At 37.2% G+C, this 27,227-nt stretch overlaps 1 protein-coding gene across 1 annotated transcript in view; it reads right to left on the bottom strand.

Annotated features, from left to right (window-relative positions):
• TH1 (negative elongation factor complex member TH1) overlaps positions 1–27,227 on the bottom strand; it is a 60,401-nt gene that overhangs the window by 23,051 nt on the left and 10,123 nt on the right. Inside the window, exons 2-11 of the mRNA XM_067081213.1 lie at positions 26,331–26,402; positions 23,447–23,553; positions 23,021–23,130; positions 22,760–22,869; positions 14,843–14,950; positions 13,765–13,917; positions 10,615–10,745; positions 10,139–10,326; positions 9,321–9,451; positions 242–363 (exon numbers count right to left, since the gene is read on the bottom strand). Of these exons, the coding sequence (XP_066937314.1) occupies positions 242–363; positions 9,321–9,451; positions 10,139–10,326; positions 10,615–10,745; positions 13,765–13,917; positions 14,843–14,950; positions 22,760–22,869; positions 23,021–23,130; positions 23,447–23,553; positions 26,331–26,384 (1,214 nt within the window). The 5' untranslated portion in view covers positions 26,385–26,402. The remainder of the gene's footprint in view (positions 1–241; positions 364–9,320; positions 9,452–10,138; positions 10,327–10,614; positions 10,746–13,764; positions 13,918–14,842; positions 14,951–22,759; positions 22,870–23,020; positions 23,131–23,446; positions 23,554–26,330; positions 26,403–27,227) is intronic.

Genomic DNA, 27,227 nt, shown 5'->3' with positions numbered 1-27,227 from the left:
GCATTCAAAAACAATGGGAAAAATGCTAATGTAAGTTTGTAGCTATAATTTTCAACCACTGTACAACTTCCAAAACAGGGGAGAGCAATCCCACAACAAAAAATTGCTTTACAGCCAAAAAATTAACTAAAATTCTAATATTTATTTGCACTTCACATTTTCAATTATGTGATATCAAATCATACTGTTAATTATACTATAGAGAAAAGAAATTTAAGCTAACACATATGAAAACACTTACCGAATGCACTGATATAAAGTATTTATTTCAGCTATCAATTCCATAGCAGACTTGCCACCTTGACAAATATTATGAACCTTTTCTATAGCTTGCTGTGTGGCTTTCAAGTCATCTCTGTTTACCTGGTTTGTAAAAGAAAAGTGAAAATACAAGTAGTTAATAAGACTAAGTATTTTACTTTCAACAGTATACTGATTTAATAAACATACACCATAAATATAAACAAAACCTGAAGAATAACAATAGGAAATAAAATCTGTATACTGATACCAGACATAGTGGTCATGAGCAGCCTCAAAAAACAGATTTTGATGTAGGAAAAACCTATTTTTGGTAATCATTATTGAATCCTCAAGGAGCTATCTTCCACGGTCTACCAGAGCTCCATGGTGACCAAACTAATATCAAAGAATTCTCTTCTAGTTGGTGTTTTTGTCCAGGTATTGTGTCGTAATGATTACATTATAACACGTGATGGAGTATGTAATGGACTCAAAGATAAAAGGGCACTTTCCCTTATCTTCAGCGAAGCTGTTACCCAGTTATTTCCATTGTCAAAACCTGCTAGCAGAAGTGGCTGTTGCACATACACAATCCGCCTTATTGTCGACAAAAGACCGGCACAAACAACCAAGAAGCACAGCTTTCTATTGGTCAACGCAGGATGATCCCTTGCCCAAATCCAATGCCTTTTCGTCAGGGAAGTGGGAGGGTTTTGAGGACTCAACAGCAACTACCAAAAATAGGTTTTTCCTATGTCAAAACCTGTTCTTTTGTAGTGTAGTCACTTGTTTCGTCCTGAAAGGGCGTTACAAAGAAACTGATAGGTGACAAAAAGGCTTAAGCTCTTATTTTTTAATCCCAACACCCCAAAGAAAAAACATTTCTGGTCCGAGGTCAAGCCACAAGTTTCTATCCCCATTCTTTATTCCAAATACCCCTCAGGTTTTGGTAACAAAGAACAAAAATTCAACATGAACTTATGTTTTAAGATGTTCTACAGTGACTTACCTATGCATGCTGGGTTTGGTTATAGTACTGTCTACCTTCTCCCAGGAAAGGTTAGCATACTCACCATCAAGAAAAACCCCTGGTTTTCTGCTGTAGCGCCCATGGGGTTAGGAATAACCATACCACCTACTGATACACAATGTAGTCGAATTTGTTCAAGCTCTTAGCAATAATATTTTTAAAATTGATGTCCCTGATGACCACCCTGTGCATTCAGACTTCTTCAAAAGAGACATTTCTGAAAAAGGCCAACGACGTACTTTCCTAATATCATGTGACCTAGGAAAGGAATGTGCATTTGCCTATTTGTGCTAGGGTGTAGGAAAATGGGACCTTCTAGGATGTTTGCCATGACATCTAGGTAAACCTTAAGTGCTTGAAGCAGACATAACGTTTTGTCTGCTAAACTGAGTTTTCTTATCAGAATATGAGATTTCCTTCTTGAAGGATTCTCATTCTTGGCCAGAAATGATGGGCCAGGGGACAATAATAATTGCATGATGTATCGTCCCCATCTAAGACAGCCTAGTTCACTAATAAAAGCTCCTGGTGCTAACACAATCAAGAAGGTTGCTTTTTGCAGCATGTGAGTTGTGGTTGTATTGGGTCCACTGAACTGAGGGGTCGATAGAACTCTAAGCACCTTATTCAGGGACCAAGTAATTGGAAGCCTTTCAGGAGCAGGTCTTTGTTATGCAAAAGACCACAGAAGGGAAGTGACAATTTCTGTACTAGAGTCAACCCCGAATCCATGAAGAAAGGGCTCTGTTAATGCTGCCTTGTATGCCATGATTGTTGTAACTGCAAGGTGTTTGTCTTCAAAAAGGTATAAAGAAAATTTAAGTGTCTCCACAGAAATGTCAACTGGACTCTTAGTATGGATATAATCTAACCATATCTTTCACATGGACTGGTGTCAGACAGATGATGTGCGTAGTTTTTGCACTAGGTACTTAGCAATGTTAGGTGGGTAATTTTCATGGCAGACAATGTTTAAAAGCTCCAGGCATGAAGGTCTCGACTCAAAACGAAGGATGCGTAAACGACTTTCCCTCCTACTGTCTGGGATAGAACATCGGACAGTAGCGGAATTGATCTCTTTGTCTGCTGTTGGAGTAATAGGAACCAATGCCTGTTTGGCCAATTTGGGGCTATTAAGTAAGGTGTTCCTTTGAAGGTTAGAAGCTTGCTCAAAACCTTTAAAATCTGGGACAATGGAGGAAAAAGGTAAATCGTCCTCCATTTGTTCCAATCTTGTAGGAAGGCATCTCTTGCTGTTGCTTGACTGTCCAAGTTCTAAGGCACATACACTGGGAGTTTGTGATTCTTGTATGTGGTGAATAGATCCACTTCTGGTTGTGGAAGCATGTTGGCTATTCTTTGAAAAGAGTGGATGTCCAACTTCCACTCTGTTGAGGCTGTCGTTTTCCTTGATAGAGAGTCTGCTATTACACTGAGAGACCCTGTGAGGTGAATTGCAGACAAGATACAGGACATTGCAGTCATGTTGTCTACAACCAACAAAATATGTCTCTTCTGGAGGTTTGAGCTTTTTGAGAGACAAATAGACAGCCATAAGCTCCAGGAAATTGATATGACAACTCCTCAGAGTAGCTGATCACCTCCCTACCACCTGATGATCCTCCCAATGTCCTCCCAACCTGTCAACGAGGCATCTATGTGTATTGTCACTTGTACAGACGGAGTCTGTTTCACCACAGATTCCTTCCAGGTCCAAGGCCGAAGTATCTCCCAACTTTTGAATCTTTTGATGAGGTCGGTCTCACATCTTTTTTCTTGCATGCGATCGCCAGAATTTCTTCACATTTTTCTAGTTGCAATCTGAGTACTGGGTCTATTACAGATGCGAACTGCAGCAGGACAATCATACATTCTAACTGCGTCTGGAAACTCTGGGCTGTATAAGGAACGTTTTGAGGTCTTTCTTTATTCTGTTTTCAGTATTGATAGGGAGAAACAGGCTGTGAAGAGTAACCCAACCCAGTCCCAGCCATTGAAAGTGTCTGATGGGAGTGAGGTAGGATTTTTTTTTTTTTATTATAAAACCTTTTGACTGGAGTTGGTTGACCACTGCTCTTAGGTTTTTCAAGCACTTTTCTTGTGGGCCCCCAGATCAACCAGTCGTCTAGGTAGGCTATTAACTGTATCATCAGGGGTGAGTATTGGAGCCCCTGTTATGTTTTGCTCTGAAGTTTTTTATTCTGAACTGACCATTTTGTTGTTTCCAGTTGGAATTCTAACATTAGACCTTGTTTGGGCAGCACTTGTATCCACTCTCACTTTTCTGTTACAGGATGCAGTACGTCTACACTTTGGGGTGTACATGACTGACTCAATTTCCTTTTCGGAATCATGCATAATGTCCCTTATTTATTGCCGTTCTGTGGCAAGGAAACCTTTGATGTTACTCGTAATTTCCTTACGGAATTGATCAAATGCCACAAACTGTGTATCCCTTTTGGGGGAGCTTGCGCAATCTGACTGAGCTTCAACAACTGAACTGTAACTGCCTGTTAACCAAGGAGTAAAAGTCCTGGGTAAGTAACTATACCCCTCCAAAAATGCAGTCATTTCAGTTGGAGTTAGGTGGATCCTAGAATCCCTTTTGGGGGAAAGATCATCTTCAGCATCGATAGCTGCATGGGAGATAGAATTCCTTCTGGAAGGTTTCTCCCAAGGTTAGATGAAGTTTGTGTCTGATCCTTCTGGGCTCAGCAGGGCCATTTAAATGGTAAAATCATATTCCTTCGTAAGAATGTCACCCCATGTAAAGATTCCTCTACTTCCTATGCGGGGTTAACCTGGGAGGTACCGGGGACTGATGTTACTGGGTTTTGGACCAAACATAGATCTTGCTCTGAGAAAGGGTTAAATATCTGCTGCCAGAGTTCTGCTGGAAAGATTTATCACCCCTTCCTCACCCCTACTGAACCCTAAACTTGCTGCCAGGAGCATACTACAAATTCTGCACATATCTGGCGACCAAGCATACTTTCCAAGTTTTTTACAAGGATAATGCTAACGGCAGGTGCTATGGGCTGTACCCACTGGCACAAAATGAACCGAGCAATTTGCTACGGAACACATAGTTAACAACCCCCTCTAAAAATGCTTATAACTGCCTATCTTGAAAGTTCAAATACCAAATGTAAACTCTAAACTAGCATCTTACATTAAATATACCTTAAACTATTATCCTATTGCTGTATTAATCTTTGAAATGATATTATCAATATCATTTCAGAGTCACCTTTAACATTTTACCCTTAAAAATATATACATACGTACTTCTAGCCCTTCCAGCCAATAAAAGAGAGAGAGAGAGAGAGAGAGAGAGAGAGAGAGAGAGAGAGAGAGAGAGAGAGAGAGAGAGAGAGAGAGAGAGAGAGTATCTTTCTATCAACCATTCTCCCTCTCTTTCTACCTATCTATTTATCTATCCATCTTTCACATTCTGGAGAGAGAGAGAGAGAGAGAGAGAGAGAGAGAGAGAGAGAGAGAGAGAGAGAGAGAGAGAGAGAGAGAGAGATTTTTCACTATCCTTTGTATCTATTTCATTTGACCACCAAGTGGGCAACATTTTCTACCCTTCACGGTCAATATATCAAGATAAACTGACAGTCATATTAACGCCCCCTCACTTCGAGCTTTGGAGAAGACGGGGAATCAATATGCTTTCTTTTAAAATTTTACATAATTTACTATAGAAATGCATAAATGTAATTATAGCATGGAAAATTTGAAAAAAATTAATAACACAGCAATATCATGTTTATCTTTACATATGTATAAAAATCTATCTGCGTGAGAGAGAGAGAGAGAGAGAGAGAGAGAGAGAGAGAGAGAGAGAGAGAGAGAGAGAGAAATACAAAGAACATGATCTAGATTAGTAGATGAGAGAGAGAGAGAGAGAGAGAGAGAGAGAGAGAGAGAGAGAGAGAGAGAGAGAGAGAGAGAGAGAGAGAGACTCTTTGGCCCGAAACTAATTTTTTTTTTATGACAGCTGCGCCTTTATCCCTCCCCCTAGGTCGAATACAGAAAAAGATCAGGGACTGAACTACAGTCTTATTAATTCACTATATTTTCTTTCTTTAATATATTGATATTTTGCTGTGTTTACATTAATATTAACATTTGCAAATTAGTAAATCATCTATTTATCATACAAAACAAATAAACATACATATTACATATGCATAAAAATTCTCTCATCTCAGTAAAAGAGAGAGAGAGAGAGAGAGAGAGAGAGAGAGAGAGAGAGAGAGAGAGAGAGAGAGAGAGAGAGAGAAACTGAGGAAAGGAGAGAGAGATAGAGAGAGAGAGAGAGAGAGAATTATTATTTTTATTATTTAATATTATTATTTAATCTTATTAAACTTAACATTAATATTTGGAAATTAGTACTCTAAATCATTCTTTTATCATAAAATGTATATGTATGTACAGTGCCCTACAGTATTTAAACACAAAAATATTATTAAAATACAGAATATTGCTCTAAGAAAAAATCCGCAAATGATTTATAGATAGATTCCACAAAAAATTCCGTGAACTGCTGAGCCTGTGAATTGTAAGAATGCGAATCCAAGTGGTTTACTGTATTCCTTAAAAAGGGGTTCCTACTTAATCTGGTTAAGCTACTTCCTGTTATGGGTTTATATCACCTTTAAGGATAAAGACTCCATAAAACCCTACTAGTATGTAGCCTTACAGATAGGGTACTGATCGTTAAAAACTAGGTTATTTTATTCAGCCTAGGATACTGTTTACAGGCAGTCCCCAATTATCGGCGGGGGTTCCGTTCTGAGGGTGTAATGATAACCGAAAATCGCCGCTAACCAAAAATCGGCGGTTTTTGTCACTTTTTCAGCGACTTTCAGGGCTTATTGGCACTGAAAAGCACCAATTTTTGGTTATTGGCACCTCTGTTAGGTATGTATGGGTGCCAATACCCAATTATCAGTGCCGATAAGCGGAAATCGGTGATTTTTGTCACTAGACAAGTGCCATAAAACCGGATCACCGTTAACCGAGCCCGCCGTTAACCGGGGACCGCCTGTATATATAATCCTAGGCTTAATTGTTCTAAAATACCACTTAGGCCAATAATAGGATATTTCCTAAAATGTTCTTTCTTAGCCTAGTATAGGGTATTGCCTGATCCAGATTATTATAGATCACTCTTAAATATATAGGCTATATAAAAACAGAAGCTTACTAATCTGTAACCTTATAGTTAGGCTACAATTTTTGTCTAATCAAAGTTGCTGTTTATATCAAATCCTAGGCTATTTGGTCTACTAAATAAAACAGTAACTCACTAATGTGTAATCTTACAGCTAGGCTACCACTTACTCTAATCTAGGCTACTGCCTAATCCGGACTATTTAATTCACACTTAAGGAGATGGGTTACATAAAACGCAAGTACCTTAGTATGTAGCCTTAAAACTAGGCTACTATCTCATTCAACACAGACTACTGTTTCATCTAGTCCTAGGTTACATGGTCTAGGCTAAGGCTAATGATTTAGCCCAATAATGGGATGTTTCGTAAACAGTTATTACTTAATTTAATATAAGGTACTGCCTAGTCCTGGATTATTTAGATCATGCTTAAGTGTACAGACTTACATAAAAGGAAAAAAATTTACTAATATGTAGCCTTATACCTAGGCTATCGATTTATTTTGCCCAGGTATTGTTATTGTCTGATCCTAGGGTCCTTGGTCTAAGCTAAGCCACTTAAGAATACATAATCCTAGGTTACAAGCTACAGACAACATCCACTATTAATCTAGTCTGCCTAGATTATTGTAGACATCGTATAATCTGAAAGGATTTTCTATATTAATGATAAGTTGTGGAACATTTCTTTTAGTCAAAACATTTAGTTAGAATGACAAAGTCTTTAAAACAACTTGCACTTTACGAAATTAGCCATCAACGATAAGTAAGCGCCGATTGTATGTTGGCAAGAAATGCCGGGTTCTGGCTTTCACACACAAATTAATTATCAATTCCAAAAGTTTAAAACTAAAACTTTAACTGGAACTTAATATCAAGCACTTATCTTTCTATTTTTGATGTTTCCATGATCCTCGCTAATGAAATGGGAGAAAAAGTAGAATTTTTTTGGAGCGCTGGTAACGAAGTAAACCATTTGGTATTGACCAAAAGAAAGTAATGGTTCTTGGTTGTTTGTGCCGGTCTGTTGTTGACAATAAGCCACTTCTGCTAGCAGGTTTTGACGATGGATATAACTGGGTAACAGCTTTGCTGAAGATAAGGGAAAGTGCCCTCTTATCTCTGAGTCCATTATATACTGTACTCCATCATGTGTTACAATGTTTATCATTATGACACAATCCCTGGCCAAAAAGACCAACTAGATGAGAATTCTTTGATATTAGTTCGGTCACCATGGAGCTCTAGTAAACCATGGAAGGTAACTCTTTGAGGACGAAACAAGCGACTACACTATCAAAAAGAGCAGTAGACAAATGTTGCCCACAAGACATAATACAGAGCTGCCTGACGTATATTACAGTACTATGCTGAATCTTGCTTACCATATTTTACTTAACAATTATAAGAGATTCCAGTGTTAACTGGTAAATGATATACATTACTGTGTTTTGAATAATCATTATGAATTTTCACACCATAAAATAATGTTTAGCATTTAGTATGTATAGTACATATATGTACAGTATACAGCATCAAGGTTGCTGCAGAGATGTTAGGAACTCATTCATTTTGTTTTCAGTGGCACATGCAACTCATTTACTTGTTTTTGTTCAATTTTCTGGGAAAAAAACCTCTTTGCAATTTAAATCATGGATCTGAAACACACCCATACTAATTTAGTTATAAGAAGAAACACTGATGAAGCACTGATCTCAATTTAAACAAGTGAAAAATGCACTGAAGTTTCTTCGGTGCAATCTCTTTTTAAGTACAGCTGCTACAGTGTATAAAGGCCAGAAAAAACAGATCTATCTTTCAGTGGTCTCGGTATAATGCTGTATGAGCTGCGGCCCATGAAACATTAACCACAGCCGGGTGGTGGCCTATCCTATAGCACTGCCAGAAGCATGATTATGGGTTACTTTAACCTCAAATAAAATGAATACTGAGGCTAGAGGGCTGCAATTTGGTATGTTTGATGATTGGAGGGTGGATGATCAACATACCAATTTGCAGCCCTATAACCTCAGTAGTTTGTAAGATCTGAGGGCGGACAGAAAAAAGTACAGGCAAAATAAAGTGCAGACAGACAGATAAAGTCGGCACAATAGTTTTCTTTTGAAGAAAACTAAAAAGAAGGTAACAAGACTGTTGGGACAAGGAAGACATGAACATGATCACATTACCTTGGAATGCCTCATTCAACAATTGCATCAATAATGAAATGTAAGAAAAAAATCATGCTGGCAGTGAAAGGGGCAACTTCACTGAAAGCTACCCAGTTAATCAAGAATTGAGAGGGGCCTCAATTTTGGGTTGAGAGATTTTATGCTACCAGTTTACCCCATGCTTAAGGAGGTTCCTTTTTTAAAAACAAATTGCAATGACTCATTGCCAAATAAGAAAATTAGAAAATTTAACAATTTTGTATATTGTAATATTTTGGAATGTTCAATAACACTTTTAAAAGAGAACTTATATAGCATATTAAAAACTAAAACTTTAAGTTTTCCTTATTAATTTTCTACCCTGTATCTTTTTCTCTTTCTGAATCTAACTCCAAGGAAATGACTGATAAGCATGGAGATTGTGTGTGTAGGGTTGGAAGGATGGGGGAGGGCTTCGGAGCTAGCCTCTAAAAACAAACATACCTTACTTGTTTTAGAGCTAAAAAGAATCAGAGATATTTATCTTTACATAAAAAATATGAAAAAGAAAAATTGGTGGGCAGAATTAGGCATATCTGATGGTCTAAGTTTATTCTACGGTTAAAATGATTTCTTTTCTGAAAAAAAAGTGAGATTTTATATCAGCAAATTAGAAACGACAAAATGTCAAAGTTTTGCATGCAGTACTCACCTGCCTTGGACGATTGCCTTTCTTGGGAGTTTCGTATACACTTGCACTATAGCCCAGCAGATATATATATTTCCCCTTATGTTCCTGATTTACTTTACTGCCAGGCTTGAATAAAGCATCAATCAAAAGTTCTGGAAAAGATATAATAAAAAATGTTACTTAAAGAATATTGAAAAAATGCCAATAAATATAGCAAACCAATAAAAGCTGTTTGTTTCCTATGGATGTAAGAAAACTGGACAAAGACAAGTGACTGCTATGCTTATTTGTTTCAACACAAATCCATTACTGTATGTTGGCACTGTCCATGGCAGCAACAACCTCCAGACATGCCCCAGAAGAAGCAGCTCCCCTTTCCACCTATATAAGTATGAATCCAAATCCCTGTGTGTCTCAAGGGATGAAAATTGTCATTCTGTGTCTGGTGTATGAATAACACATACAGTCTTGTTTTCCAAATATTTTTCCTACCTGTATAATTTTCATCATAATCATTTTGAATCTTCAATCAACACCATCTATGATCCTTATCATCATCTGGTTCTTTTTTATTCTTCAAATGGCAGTAATTACCTTTATTTTCAGTAATTTTCCCCTTTTTGTGACTCTAGTCTGGGATCATCCAAGACCATGGATGTAAGCAACATATAGTTGCTGGGTTTTGATTAAACAAACGTCTACTGAGATGTAACTTTCCTTAACATACAATGTTAAAAAGACCTCTATTTATTAAACACAAAATTCATAAACAATTTTGACAACAAAAATTAAGGGGAATGGAAGGTTTGCAACACAATCATCTCAACATTATAGCTTACCTAATAACTGAGGTATACGAATCAACTCAACAGCAGGAGGGTCTTGTGAGCTATAAAGCTTGAAGAGGACAGTGATATCTGCTGGATTGAGAGCATTTCGGGACAACATAGGTGCCAAGGCCTGTGCGGCACGTGGGTACGCCATAGCCCCATTCAGCGCTAGTTGAATTGGTGTCACATTATGACCACTGAAACATGACAATGAAGACAATCACTTAAGTAACATCAATATCATATCATTAATGAACTTTCTCACAGCAAGTAAGAATTTTGGCAACTAAGTCATACTCAAATTCACAGTATGCTCTAATACAATTTTCGACAAACAATTAAGTACAGGTAACTCGGTGGCCAGTGCTCATCAGCTGACATTACAAACATTCTGTTGAGTGAGTTTCCAAAGATTTATTTCAAGTTATTTACATACTGCCTTCTACTGACAACACAGAAAACATAAAAAGCTAGTCTTATAATACTTTGATATAGCATATTTTGTAATTTCCTGTTGTAACCGTCGGATATTGTGTCCACCTTTGGCCTCTTGAGATAGAATCTGAAGCATGACTTGTGCATATATGTAAGTGTGCTGACCATGACATGCCATTTTCTGAAATTTATGTAAAGAAAAACATTAAAACTTGAACTACTTGTTTTTTATTATTTAGCAACACATAAACTCCTACTATATGGGGTAAAAAGCAATTAACCCTTAAACGCCGAGCCTCTATTTACAAAAGTGTCTGCCGTATGCCGGTGGCGTTCGGGAGTTAGCGCTGAAGCAGAAAAAGTTTTTTTTTAAAAAATCACAGCACGCTTAGTTTTCAAGATTAAGAGTTCATTTTTGGCTCATTTTTTTGTCATTGCCTGAAGTTTAGTATGCAACCATCAGAAATGAAAAAAAATATCATTATCATATATAAATATTGAAATATATGACAGTGCGAAAAAAAATTTCATATAAAATTGTACACAAATCGTGCTGTGAGCAAAATGGTTAAAGCTAATGAGTTATTTTTTTTCTTTGTATTGCACACTAAATTACAATGATTTTGGTATATAACAAATTCCAAACGATCAAAGCATCACAGAGAAAATATTATCACAAAATGATGCATGAATTCGCAACGCGCGGACGTAAAAAAGTTTTTTTCAAAAATTCACCATAAAACGAAATATTGTGCTAGAGACTTCCCGTTTGTTGCAAAATGAAGATAATTGATTGAATATTACTAGACTGTAAGTGTTTTAGCTTACAATTGCAGTTTTCGACCATTTTGGTCGCGTTAAAGTTGACCAAAGGTAGAATTTTTTTATTTATCGTGATTTATATTAATATATTTCAAAACTGATAAAAGCTACAACCATGAGTTATTTTTTGTTGTATTCTACATGAAATTGAGCACATTTTCATATATAAAACTTTATGTAACGACTAATATAAAATGGTGCAAACATTACAACAAAGTGACGAAAGAATTTCTGAGATGTTCGGTAGAGTTACCACGTGGACGTAAGGAAAGTTTTTCAAAAATTCACCATAAATCAAAATATTGTGCTAGAGACTTCCAATTTGTTGCAAAATGAAGGTAAATGATTGAATATTACTAGAATGCAAGAGTTTTAGCTTACAATTGCGTTTTTCGACCATTTCGGTCAAGTCAAAGTTGACCGAAGGTTGAAATTTTGGCACTTATCGTGATTTATATGAAAATATTTCCAAACTGATAAAAGCTACAACCATGAGTTATTTTTTGTTGTATTCTACATGAAATTGCACACATTTTCATATATAAAACTTTATGTAACGACTAATATAAAACGGTGCAAACATTACGACAAAGTGACGAAAGAATTTCTGAGATGTTTGGCCGAGTTACCGTGCGCGGACGTAAGGAAAACGTTTATTTTTTTCAAAAATTCACCATAAATCAAAATGTTGTGCTAGAGACTTCCCGTTTGTTGCAAAATGAAGATAAATGATTGAATATTACTAGAATGTAAGAGTTTTAACTTACAATTGCGTTTTTCGACCATTTCGGTCAAGTCAAAGTTGACCGAAGGTTGAAATTTTGGCACTTGTCGTGATTTATATGAAAATATTGCAAAACTGATAAAAGCTACAACCATGAGTTATTTTCTGTTGTATTCTACATGAAATTGCGCACATTTTCATATATAAAACTTTATGCAATGACTAATATAAAATGGTGCAAACATTATGACAAAGTGACGAAAGAATTTCTGAGATGTTCGGCCGAGTTACCGCGCGGACGTAAGGAAAAAATCTTTTAAAAAATTCACCATAAATCGAAACATTGTGCTAGAGACTTCCAATTTGTTGCAAAATGAAAGTACATGATTGAATGTTACTAGAATGTAAGAGTTTCGAAATATTGTGCTAGAGACTTCCAATTTGTTGCAAAATGAAGGAACATGATTGAATATTACTAGAATGTAAGAGTTTTAGCTTACAATTGTGTTTTTCGACCATTTCGGTCGAGTCAAAGTTGACCGAAGGTTGAAAATTTGGCACTTATTGTGATTTATAAGAAAATATTTCCAAACTGATAAAAGCTACAACCATGGGTTGTTTTTAGTTGTATTTTACATGAAATTGCGCACATTTTCATATATAAAACTTTATGTAACGGCTAATATAAAACGGTGCAAACACGACAAAATGACCAAAGAATTTCTGAAATTTTCGGCCGAGTTACCGCGCGGACGTAAGGAAAAATTTTTCAAAAATTCACCATAAATCAAAATATTGTGCTAGAGACTTCCAATTTGTTGCAAAATGAAGGTAAGTGATTGAATATTACTAGAATGTAAGAGTTTTAGCTTACAATTGCGTTTTTTTACCATTTCAGTCAAGTCAAAGTTGACCAAAGGTTGAAATTTTTTGTAGTCGACGTATGGTACTCCTACTCGTCACCCGACAGACAATTTTAGTCGACTTACGATACGTCCAGTCGGCGTTTAAGGTTTAATTTCCTTGCTGCTAAACATACATGTGTCTACAGATTGTCTCACATCATTGAAGATTATTTAATTTTTTACCAAGATCCCAAGTAATCTGTATAAACTAGAATAGGGAGACCAATTTCTTAAAGTGATCCAAAGGATGGTGGCCCCAATTAGGGCCATGTAACAATCTGAACTTGAAACCACAATAACTTAATGTATGCACTATTTTCAGATGTAATATCAAAATTAATAAAAAAAAAAATACAGGTTCCCTTGAAGGCATTTTACTATCCTCAACAATCTGCACAGATTTAATCGCATTAGCTGATTTTACACAAAAATATTAATAGAAAAACTTTGTACACAAAATGCTCTAAGAGGCTGTGAAAGAGTTGATTATACTAACTAAAGTATTGTGATTACTTATAATTCTTATTGTGATTACTAATAATTCTTATCATATGTGCTATTGCCAAAAACATAATTCATAAGCATGATACAAATAACAGACTAAAATATTTACCTAGAATTATCATTCATTTCACAATGACTCTACATGCTATCATTTATTTTTTATAACTAAACGCTGACTGCTAGCAATGAACTTTACCACTATTGTGTTTAATATAATATATTCAATATCAGTGTAGCAAACTTACCGCAAATTCCACTACTGCTTTATGCCGTGTATCTTCTGGTGACTGAAGGAAAGTTGAAGTTGATGTCTTTAATATACGTGAAAAGACCTCTATCTGCTGGGCAGCTGTTGATATACTTGTAATCTCTCCTTGGAAACCAGCATCAGAAATCAGCTGTGGTAAACCAAGGCTATGTTATACTAAAACTACATTTTAAACTGAACAGTCAAGTTTCTACAATATAACTAACTGGGCATTACCCTTCAGTAAGGATATCCCAGTGTACACCAAACCAAAAGGATTATCATACATACTGTATTAATACTGTACAGTATACAGGTCGACCATCACTAATCCGGCAATCATTAATCTGATTCCATCACTAATCAGTGTTTACTCGAGCGAGGCAGAAAACAGAATGAGACTGTCTGCTAAGTTGTTCCTGGTATTTCTATTAATGCATTGAACTTTGAAGCGTTATCCGTGCAAGAGGAAACTATAGCTATGTAATTTCTTGGTAAGTACTTATATAAAACAAATTTAAAAAATCAAAAGCATAATAACATGAAACAAAACAAGCTGTAGGAAGTTCTCCGATGCCAGCATATGAGCTTGTGCATTTGTGTGTACCTTATGCACACAATTGCAATTATTTTTGGGGTTGTAAAAATAAATATGAGAAAGTACAGTAAAAATATAAATGAGAATAGCATAAAATATATAAACAAAATCCTTCACCTAACATGTAAATGTGCTAAGTTGCAAATTCCAGCTCTTCACTTTGGAAATGGCAGTGAAAGTCAACAGAATTACCTGTACCATTTATTTTGCCTAAGCTTCATTAAAATTTCACTTGATTAGCATTTAATATTTCTTTTTTCCTTATTAACTAGCCTGTACTGATTTACATGGTATTTTAAAGGTAGGATGAGGTGGTTAACTGTTGGGTTAAGTGTATTCTAACCTAACCACTCTGTAATCCAGCAAAACCACTAATCCGGCACCTTGCAGGTCCCAATGATGCCGGATTAGTGATGGTCGACCTGTACTATATTTTACAATACATGTATTTCAATTCAGGAGAAACAGTAATCATTACCTTAATGGTGAAATTAAGCATGAGGCATTCTGGAAACTCTTCAGCCAATTTGTACACAACTGATCTCCAAGTGCTGTGCTCTATCAGTTCTGTCAACCATGCTGGGGCCTGAGGGAAAATAAAATGAAAATGTGTAACATCAAAACCTATGGTTAAAAAAGAAAATAAAAAAGAAAAAATTGTGCAGAGTTGAAAATGGATGTTAAGGAAATCACTTACAATTTAAACTCCTTTACCAACTGTTCAATTACATGACTTTCATAAACAACTGAATTCCAATTTTTGCCACTGGTCTACCAGCTTCCAGTGTGTATGCGGAGGTGGCCATATCAATAGAACATCCTAGTGAATGAGTGGCTAAGAAAAAGCACAAAATTATCTAAGTGTTTCTTTCCCACAGGTTTATCCAGTATTCCCAATGAAGTTCAATAAAAACTTAATGCACTTTTCCAGAAACCCTTATGCTTATAAAGGGCCTAAAAGGGGGGGAAAGCCATCACACATAAAAGTGAAAGTTTAATGTTGGGTTTGATTTACAATTTCAAAAACTCACAGTATCTTGTATCATCTAGGACAAGTGTACTGTATGATTCCATAAACCTTCATAAGCTTGGTGCTGCAGCACATGCATGGTTTTTATTTAAAATATCAGTGCCAATATTTCTGGATACCTTAGTTTAACCAGACCACTGAGCTGATTAACAGCTCTCCTAGGACTGGCCCGAAGGATTAGAAAACACTACGGGTTAGGATGGGCACCAGCCAGAGGCATTATTCACCTGCAGTAGTTCTCTTATCAGGTAAGGAAACAACAAGCATTGCATTCAGTGCTGGAAAATTTTCTATTTCGAAGTTATTATCATGCCTTAATGTTTTAGAGTAGAATATGTCTGTGTATCCCACCTCCTTTCAGTGTGGGATCCAGCTATGAAATTACTTGGTAAGTTGCTTATATGAAAATGACGTTTTCATGATGAAATAGTTTCATATATGCTGACCAAGTAATTACAGAACCAGAGCCCACCCTCCTCCCGTCTTATGGACATAAGGGCACAAACAAATTGAGCTTACCTGCCAGGTTGTTTCCCATGTTCCCTGATAGTGGGCGGGGTCTGTCACCTACACAAAACATAAGAAGCACTACCACAAATTTTTAAAAAAGTTGCCACGCGATTTAAAAACATTAGTTGTGCAATTACTTGGTAAGTATATATGAAATTTTATTTCATTAGAAAATGTCATATTCATAGTTTAGTTCAGTGAACTGCTCTGCACACCGCAGACGGAAGTAATAATCATTAACAATTATGTAGTGTATATTGTGCAGTAAGATGGTTAAAAACCATATTAAAAATTATTGTACTACCTGTCAACATATGCTATTCTGAGGTATCAGGCTTGCGAATACTGTCTAAACTTGCAACAATTTGACCAGCCAGTTGAAAAATTGCTGGACTTTTGTATGGCTATATTTACATGAATTTATGGAGTAACTCTTGAATCATTTGACTTAACTTGTTGAGTTGTGGGTCACCTCTACTTAAGTGGGAGCTTTGCAGTAGAGGAAAGGCCTGATGGCTGGCAAAGCATACAAAAGGTGCCCTTTCCCTGGGTGCAGTACCAAAATAAAAAACAACCAGACAACGCTGTCACTTACTCTCAAAACACTTGTAAAAAAACATCACAACCTATCCACTAAAACTGGTGGATACTCCACATACATTGTACCCCCAGGCTCCCCAAAACTCGAAAAACACTACACCAAGGCGAAGAGATATTCGGAGAAAAAGAGTGCTCCCTATAATTCCTCACCCAATACCATGCCAGCCACCGATAACGGTCCCAAGATACTGCAATTATCAAACACTGTTTCCACTTCCTTCATATCGTGAGGCAAAAATAGACCTGCACTTCCAGTAGGTAGAGTGAATAATGGAAGTTAGGGATATATTATGCCTGAAAGCCAAAGAGGCCAACACCGCTCTGATCTCATGAGCTTTCACTTTAAAATTTGGTAAAACATCCTCCTGGATCTGGAAATGTGCCTCTGAAATCAAATCTCTCAGGAAGAACAACAAGACATTCTTTGGGAAAGGACAAGAAGGGTTCTTAACCGAACACCAGAGGTTACTGGATGGACCCCTAAATTTTTCTGTCCGTTTCATATAGTATCTAAGTGCTCTGACTGGACAAAGTTGTCTTTCTTCTTTGTCGTGCCCAAGAACATCCATTAACCCTCTGGTGATCCGATGATGCGAAACCATTTCAATAAATTTTTTGCCGTAAGTGCACCAATGACGTGATTTCCGCGCCATCCGTGAGTTATTTTCCAGGGAAATTCACCCAAAAAAAAAAAAAAAAAAAAAAAAAGTCATCCGAAGAAAACGAGGACTGCGCCATTGCGTGGGCAGATCTTGGACCTACAAGAAAACGTAAACAGGAAACTGATAGGTATCGCGCATGCGCCAGTCCTCCCCCAACTAAAGCACTGCACCTCCCTATTTTGACAGAGTTCAGCATGTCTTTTCAGCACTCTCACGTTTTTTGCTTTGTCGTCATTTATCTGCGTTTGTGAAGTGCTTTCGCTTTTGCTATTGTTATAAAAGTGTTTGCAAGTGATTGTTCAGTATTTTGAATAATATTTCATGTGTTTTTCGATAAGATAAATATTGAAGAATTTACTTTTTCTACATATATTTCTGTCTTTCAGCTTCAATTGCTCAATTTTTTCAGGGAACACTTATTGCTTTTACATGGGCTGTTTATAGAAAATTTATTCAGCTTTCCATTGCAATTTTCACTTCTTTCTTAGCATTATTCATTACAGTACCAAGTAATTATGAAAAATGTAAGCGTAAATATCAGCACTCGAGAACCCAGTCGAGTTACGCAGTTTGGCCTAGGGTTTACAAGTGCGTGAATAATTTTTTGTATGCCTGTTTGTGCATCTGTAAATAACTTCAATGTGCATGTATTATATATCATTCGAGTGGCCATTCTTTGTGCTTTATTGTGCTGAACAGCAAAATATAAAAATATCAATGCTTATATATAATAATCGTTGCCATATTTTTTCTTTCTTTTGTGAGTCTTATAGGAAATTTATTCAGCTTTCTAATGCCACCTTTATTTTTTTTTAAATTTATGCAGCTTTCTAATGCCACCTTTTTTTTTTCTATCTTTATTTCTTACTTAGATATGATACGAAACGTCAACATAAGTAGGTTGGAAAATCTGGTAATTGCACTCCGTAAAAAATTTGCATTTTTTAATTGGTAACAGCTAATTAGCAAAGACATTTATAGCAAAATGATTGCTTTCACGTGAAATTTCAAACATTTCCACACAATATACGTATAATATAAACTCCTCAAACCTAATTATTGTATTTTTCATGATTTCAAAAAAATATCTACGATTTTCCTTAAAAATTTCACGTTCATTGTGTCTTTTTTATTTCTAAGCCTTGCAAAGATTTTCTGATTGCTTTAGGAAAAACTCAATCATTTGCCGACATCATAAAATAAACCAGAAGCCTATGTCAGTTATAGTTTGGACGTATCCCTCCACGGCATAAGTCACGTGCCAGGTAGCGCTACAGGAACCCCCGTAAGCGCAAGAGGGTTAAATTCTTAATGGTAAATGAACGAGCCCAGGGCTTAGATGGGTCGCTGTTCTTGGCCAAAAAGCCTAGGGTGGGTCAACAGGCAAACTACATCTCCTTGGGAAAAACCTACCCTTTTATCAATGGCTAGAATCTAACTAATACGTTTAGCCATAGCTAACACACAGAGGAAGAGTGTCTTGCATGTGATTTTCCTAAGGGAAGCAGAATGAAGGGGTTCCAAAGCTGGACCAGTCAGCCATTTCATGACCACATCCAGATTCCAGGAGACCAAATTGTCCTTCCGCTGTTTCAACGTATCGACGGACTTTAGCAGGTTGCTGATATCTGAGTTCGATGAAAGATCCAGGCCTCTATGTTTAAATATTGAGCTAAGCATAGCCCAATACCCTTTAATGGTGGAGGAAGACAAATTCCTGACGTTCCTAAGGTAAAGGAGGAAATCTGCAACCTGTGTCACAGAAGTCTCAGATGGGATATTGTGGTCATGGCACCACCAATGGAAGACTGACCACTTGGCCTGGTAGATGAGGCTAAAAGATTTTCGCCTGCATCGTGCAATAGCCTCTGCAGCTCCTCTTGAAAAACCTTTTGCTCTGACAAGCTTACGGACAGTCTGAAGCCTGTCAGAGCAAGAGCACACAAACCTTGGTGGTGTCTTCTGAAGTAGGGTTGTCTGAGTAATGACAGTTTTTGGGGAAGAAGTCTTGGATAATCTACCAACAGCTGAAAAAGGTCTGGAAACCACTCCGTCAGGGGCCAAAACAGGGGCTATGAGGGTCATAGTTGCGCTGTGGTGTGTCTGAAACCTGTTCAACACCTCCCTGACCACGCTGAAGGGTGGCAAGGCATCTAAGTCCAGGCTGGACCAATCTTGCAGCATGGCATCAGTTGCCCATGGAAGAGGATCTGGGGATAGAGAGAAAAAAAGAGGAAGTCGATGGTTCTTGCAGGTGGCAAACAGGTCTATCATTGGCCTGCCCGGTTTCCAAAGATCCAGACAAATCAGGGGATCCAGGGTCCACTAGGTGGGAAGGACATGCTTCCGATGGCTCAGCTTGTTCGCCAACACATTCAACTTTCCCTGGATAAATCAAGTGACCAGAGTCACTGGATTTTGTTATGACCACAGGAGTAGCTCTCTTGCTGCCTGGCAGAGAGAAAAGGAGTGGGTCCCTCCTTGTTTGTAGATATATGCCAAGGCCATGGTATTTTCCACATGTACTACTACTGTCTTGTTTCTGACCATGGACAAAAAACTCTGAAGGCCTAGCTGAACTGCTTTTAGGGCTAGAAAACTCTGGACTATCTGGAGGCAGCTGGAAATTCTCTTGGGAGACAGAAAGGCCTGAAAAATTCATGGTATCGCATCTTTTGTTTTGTGTAGGTGACAGGCCCCGCCCACTATCACGGAATACAGGAAACAACCTGGCAGGTAAGCTCAATTTGTTTCTGCTGGCTCTGGTACACACATCAGTGCCATTTACAGCAACTTTTTTTTATTATTCTTTCAGTTGTCTTAGCAGCTTTTGGTGAAGTACAATTACTGTACTTTGTTTTGGTTGTGCAGCAGGCTATTGATAGCTTATTATCACATTTAGAGTAGTTCTCTAGTTTTTTCCGAATTATGTCAGATTCTAGCAGTTTGAGTATTCGCTACTGCAGCGAAGGCTATAAGACTGGGTTCACAAAAGCTCATTATGATCCTCATTCGATCTGCAGTAAATGTAGGGGGCAAGTGTGGCATTGAGAAAACTTGTACTGAATGTTCCTCATGGGATAGTAAACAACAGAAGATTCTTAAGTCTCACTTAGACAAATTAGAGAGAGACAGGAAAAGGAAAGTGGCTTCTAGAGCCAAGAGACATTCTCTTAGTGTAGAAGCTATGCCTAAGCCTAGTTTACAAGTTATTCTTATTGCTCTCCCTAATACTCCTATTCCTACTGTTTCTCCTATTCCTTGCCCTCCTACTGTTCAACCTCTTACTCCCATGCCTGGCTCCCTGGCTTCCAACCCTAATGCCATTGCCAGTCCTGAATCCAGGTTTGATAAGAAAACTAACCTTGTAGTAAGTACAGTGGCAGAGTTAGGAGAGAGTCACTTAAGGTGATTTTAGGAGAGTCACTTAAGGTGATAATGGATAAAGTGACGAGTGAGAGTGCAGAGCCAGTGGAAGAGGTGGTTATCCATCCCACTGGTTCTCCTAGACCAAAGTCACTGTCCTGCTCCCCTTAACCTGGGAGAAGACATACCTAGAGTCCAAGAGAGGCCGGTGGGGTTTGCCCACAGGTAGTAGCCCCCTCCGCTGCTCCTGTTGCACAGTCCTAGGGGTTAGCAGACAGCCATTGGAAAGGCATGTCTTTGAATGCTCATCATTTATCCTCAAGCTCTTCTGATGACTATAGTGTGGACAGGAGGCACCACAAGCAGTTCCTAGTCTCTTCCTAACCACTTAAGCACCCTTCTGAGGATGTTGGTCGCTGTCCAGATCTGCTACTTATTATGCGGTATAAGAAGTCTACTAGCAGTCCCCAGCCTTCTTGTAGTTACGCTGTAGACCCTCTGTCTCTGCCTCTGTCCATCAGTGTCCACTTCTGCCTACATGGGACAGTCCAGAGGCATTCTCACCTGAGCACTCAACGGCTGAGCGCCCACACCTGGCTCCCAAGCGCCCAGCATCATCTCATAAGTGCTCAACGTCTGCTCCCATACGTCAGGCGCCACTGCCTGAGTGCCCGGTGCCAGCTCCTGAGAACCAAGCGCCTGCTCCCAGGTGCCTGTTGCCTCTTTCGTCTGCTCAGAGACCGCAGTCTCCTTCGCCTTTGGACCATCACGAGCCTATTCTGGCTCCTATTACATGGCAGTTTCACCAAATTATGGAGTTGTTAAAGAAAGCTCCTGCCAATCCCAAGACTTCTCAGGATGATTTCCTGTCCCCGGTCTCCTCAGAAGAGGAAGAAGTTGACCAAGAACCTACACCTCCTTTGGCTTATGCTATTTTACTGCAGTACCTTTTGGCAAATTTTCGCACATTTTTCGCCCCAGCTGCCCCGTCATCGCCTGCCTCAACCTTTTTAATGAGGAATCAACCAGACAATGGAATAAGACTTCCCAAGATGGTACTTTCTTCATCTTCTAAGAAGTCTTTTGAAGAGATGGGGGATTGGCTTTCGACCAAAAGGGAGCAGGGCAAAGCATTTTTCACTCTTCCTCCCTCTCGTTTAATCCGCAGGAGATACTTATCCTACATGACCAGCGAAGCTCCTTCTTTAGGAGTTGCTGCCTCTCTCTGGTCTCATCGACTCTTCTCACCGTTCTGCATTCTCATCAGCGAAGATAATTTACACATAATAATGTACACATGTTAACCTAGCCTACTATTGTTTGTTATCAAATCCCTAGGGAGATCTGATCACACTCTTACACCATTAATTTTTATTTTATCTCTCTGCAAAATGAAAGTTAGTATGACAGGAAGTGATAACATAAAAATTTTATTAGGATGAAAATAAATACATAAGTTTTAGTATTTTCCACAGAATACTCTGCTATGCCCTGTTATCCAACATGCCCTAAGTTCAAAGACAACCAGTTAACACAGATTTTATTATATTCCAAATTAAAAGATTGATAATCACAGAAATCTTGTAACTAGGAAGTTTTGTATAACTACTTAATGTTGCCTCTGATACACTTGCACTGGTAGAGTAAAATGATTACTACTCAACATAAACAATCAATTCAAAATGGAAAGAAGTCTGGAATATTCAGTTATTATAGTTGAGAACGTTTTCTTTAATAATTCAACTGCAAATATATAATATTATCCGTTACTTGGATACCTACATGAGACCTACTTATTAGGAAAGATAACCAAAACTGTACTACCATTATACCTCAGGATCAATCAGCATCTATACATCTGTCTCTCTATATGGTAAATTCAACACACACCACGGTATCAACCACAAACAATAGCAAGACAATTCTGAAGTTTTAAATGCTTTCATTATTTTAGTAATTATATACCATAATTTAATAATGAATTAAACAATTTCTGAAGACCTAATATTAAAGGTTATTGTACAAAACAGTGACTCTCAATTCTGCAAAACTGATGAGAACATAGAAAGCTTTCTACACAAATAAATAACAACAATTAGCTCTATTACCTACATTAATGTCATGTGACAGGTCCTAAATAATATACAGGTACCATGGTTATTCAATTTTCTGTGAAGAGTAATATAGTACATGATTTAAGAAAGAAAACATATACCAATAAACTTACATCTCCCTCCTCTGTGAAGATTGTGTCAGCTTTCTTAGGGTCAAATGTCTTCAGTATCATTTGCTTCAGATGATTCTCAACCATTGCTTGTACATCATTGATGCTTGCCCCTGAGAAGATTTACCATAATTGTTTTAAGATAAAACATGTGTTTAGAAGATTAAGAAAACTAATGATTACCAAAAGTAACTTTCAAATACAGTATTATGGCCAAAACACGAAAGCAAATTAGTAACAGAACTGTAAAAACAGTTATCTAACCTGCCAATATTAGCCATTCTGCCATAAGATTTGCCATCTGAGCCACAGCCTGATAATTCTCAGATAACATCTCAATGACTTGTTCTGGGTTACCACCAGCTTGGAAATACCTGAAAAAATATAGAATATACAATGCTGGTAACTATGGCATTCATTTCTTCAGTGATGTAACACTTGCTTTAAATTTTTCCAAAGAATTCAGGCTCTAAAGACCCAATGCATATAATTCTGAAAGGCAAGCGAAGGTAAAATAAAAATATCTAGTAAGCACTGTACCATATTCTGCGCTGAAATACCATCACAAAAGATACTAACAAATCATTACTAATACTATCTAATGGCAAAAAGTTGAATAAGCATAAACAAAAATACATTACTTAACAATTTATAATGCATCTATACAAAATAGCAAACAAAATTGTCTACCTTTTGAGAGTTGAAAATATTCCAGGCTCCATGATGAAATCAGTGCTGGAGAACTGACGCAGACAGTTTGACTGCACATCTGATGGACTAAGGACTTCATCTTCTTCCTTTAAAAGTAAAAGCATGTCATTCCTTGGGTCTACAAAAGTATTAAATTCATGTTGCATGTAGACAATGAAACAAGCACTAAAATTGTACAGTGTATATGAAAACTTATGCTATACATAATTACAACAGCCTAATTAAAAATAGATTTTTGTAGAGAAATCATTACAGTGGGCAGCTTTATTGCTTTGTTTCAAGTGCTGACCATCTACACTCATTTACAAAATACATCAACTCAGCTCTACAAAGTACTAAGAGAGAAAACTCCCTAAGCAAGGTTAACAAATTTTTCTCTTATGTACACTTGTTGGTATGAAGATACACTATAAAGGTGGGAAGGGGGACCTAGCATAAAATGACAAATTTTACAAAGTTATCTGTATCTTTCCCAGGTATACAAACTGTAGCCTTTCACATATGTAGTCTTCCATCTGCACTTGCATGACCATTTATTGACTGAGAAAACAAAAGAATAACACAAGTACAGTAGGCTTAAGGCAACTGCAATAAATACCAGCTCTCCTACCAAGATGACATCTGGCCTTGTGGTATCCTAACTTGTAGTTTGTATGCCAATCTTTGTTACTTAGCAGATTTCAATACTAACCAGAAGGGGCAGACCCCTGGACTGTCTGTTAAGTTTAGGTGACACTATTCCCACTTTCCAGACTGTGGAACTGGGAAAAAGAAGTATCCAATGAAAAGATTTTTGAAGTGACATTGTAAACTGGTCCACATCAATGAACTGAGTACAGAAGCGCCTCTTGCATCAAAGAATGAAGAGACCATTCAGATGCTATCACAAGCTGATTTCTCCAAAGGAAGTTTGCTAAAACATAATGACTTCATCATTCTAATGCTCAGAAGTTATGTCCTTGACAGATCAGTCAAGTCCTTGGAGGAATGATTTTATTATTTTTCACCCTCCTAAGTCCCCTTTACCAGTATATCTCCTGGACCCCTTGGTAAGTTTTAAAATTATTTTCATTTTTCCAGAAGGGTGGAAGAAGTTCAATAATGCCGAAGTATGTCTGGAGAGGTGGTATGTAAAAATGTCCTCATGAAATTAATTTACAGAGAAAGGGAAGAGGCAGCCCAAAGTCTGCCAACTCTTTAATGACAAATATTCCTTCTTTTAGGGTTCACTCACTGATGTAAACTGTCTATCCTATTTCAGTGGGAAAGGAATACAGACACTAAGATGATCATCCACAAGTACTGAGTCTGGTAGGAAGGAATGATATAATTTTGCCTAGTTGATTTGAATTACAGGGTAATACAGTGCACAGAATGGTGGTCTCTCTGCTGCCATGATGGTCCAGTCATCCAAGTATCTCTGTGGTAAAATTCCTTGGGAGGGATTAAGACTAGAGCTGAATGGTGCTATTGCACATAAAAGATTCAAGGGGATGAGAAGAAGGACGAAACCATGCATTATAACTAAAAATAACTTTGCCCCCCCTTAAGAAACAGTGCATTTTCATAAAGTTATTTAGACAACAATAAAATTAAATACTCAGGTCTAAGACAGTCCCCTTACCACTCAAGGTTTTCTTCAACACAAAGATTCTACTACTGAAGTGTTTAAGTCCAAGCAAGGGTCACACAAGTTTTATGCGTTGTCTCTACAACACTGTCAACTTTACAGTAAATAATGCAACAAAACATTTTTTTTTCAGGTGAATATGAGTGGAAAGGGATTGGGTATGGCAAAGACCTAGATTCCAAGAACCCAGGACTGTTCCACAGCACACTTTTCCATCAATTCTCAGGCATATGTCCCTGTAAATAAAAAGGACCTTCTGTGTCCAATGAGGGTAATCATATTTTTGACAGGTACTGCCCCAGTATTTTAGTGTGAGTCAGCTGAATTTTGAGTACATTTTATTTTACAAGACTCAATACATTTTCTCTTCCCAATTTTTTGTTATCATTTACCAATACACTGTATACATTTCTTTTATCATTTCTTTGGAACAACTTTTAAGCTCAGACATGACATGAATGGTACCAGAAAATACCAGCACTTCATTTATCAGAGAATTGAATCTTGGTAATTTCTTTATTGGCCAAACTTCACGACAAAAATCTCCAAACTTGATGTAAACAATAGGAAGGAGACTGGGTGTGACAGTGTAACCCTGAACTTTTCAAAATATGAAGAAAAAGGTGTATCAGAACTTCGTTGACAATAGATAGGACATAATGATGGAGGATGATTAGAGGCACAGCATAGGGTTTTACCTTTACTAAGTAGTGTCTATTGACAACTAGCTAACTGGAACTGTCATTACCTTTAAGTAGGTGCAAGATCAACACTTCAAAAGTGATGCACAAGGCTATTTAAAGCAATGGTTTGTCTTATATGTACACACTGAGAAAAGAAGCACAGTATTGTTCTCATAAAAATCACAAGCTAATGACTAGATCTGACTCGGAATATAATTCTGTATAATATATATGATTACAATATGAGGATATGGTTCAATGTGAAAAAATAAAATTCAATGAACAAAAAGAAAAATCCTTCAGAGTTTTTCCATCAAGGTAGTACAATTATTATAATCAATAAAATGAATGTGTTGATTTACAGTGCAATACTGGATACATATACATGTACTGTATATATCAAAGTTAAGAAAGAGAGATAAATTACAGTATACACACACACACACATTACAATATTCAGTATCTCAGCACATTCTCAATGTAAGACTCCAGAGCATCAAATTTATAAAGTAAGCATGATCATACAATTTAGACAAAAGAGGAAACTTACCATAAGCTCTGATTCTGGAGCATCATCCCATGCTCTTGTCTCAAACTCCTCCATTTTAAACAACAGGTTATTCTGAAAGAATACACTCAATTAAGAATTTTATACCAGTATTAACACAAAAACCATGTATTACAAATTTACAAAAGCACACTTTTTTACATCCAAAACTTTAGAATAACTTTAAAGTTTCAAATACAGGCAGTTCCCGCTTACCAGCGGCATTGGTTAACTGTGTTTGGCTAGCGACATCGTTAACCAGATTTTTGGTGCTGGTAAGCGGTTTATCAGCGCAGATAACTGGTTAATGGCGCCGTTCTTTGCCAATGTTTATTGGAAAAACATCAAGTCTTCCACTTTAGTACTCCATATCTTGAGGAAAGTCTCCTACTCATGTCTGTCATCAACAATCATTCTTCAGTCTCAGCAATTGAAGTATTCGAATAGTTTCAACTGGTATACAGTAGTTGGAAAATAGTACAGTATTCCCATTAATGTGAAAATCTTGTACAGTACTTATTATTCATAAAAATGATTAACAATCATACAAAATTTCAATTTTTATTTTCCCTAAACACAAACCTCTTATTTTACTTTTACTACACTGCCTAGAATGCAGTGTTAGCTGGGAACAACCATTTAATGAAAAGAGGACTTGAGCCTTTTGCACTAAGAATATCCCTAAAGTTACTAGATACCCTTATATACTACCCATGTCATAATGATCATTAGTTGCTTCAGTGCCAAAGTATTTAGAGTGTAGAAATCAATCAATGTGACTGAGAGGAGGACATTACTGTACAAGTAAAATAATGAATCCTGTATTTTGAAAACAAAAAAAATTACTTAAAATCTTTTGAAGAATCCATGCACTTATGCTGAGGTGCTATTGAGGTGGTA

Source organism: Macrobrachium rosenbergii, chromosome 3 (genome assembly GCF_040412425.1).
Source record: "Macrobrachium rosenbergii isolate ZJJX-2024 chromosome 3, ASM4041242v1, whole genome shotgun sequence".
Classification (NCBI taxonomy): Eukaryota; Metazoa; Arthropoda; class Malacostraca; order Decapoda; family Palaemonidae; genus Macrobrachium; species Macrobrachium rosenbergii.
The sequence above is the reverse complement of the archived record's forward strand: the minus strand, read 5'-3'. Positions and strand labels throughout refer to the sequence as shown.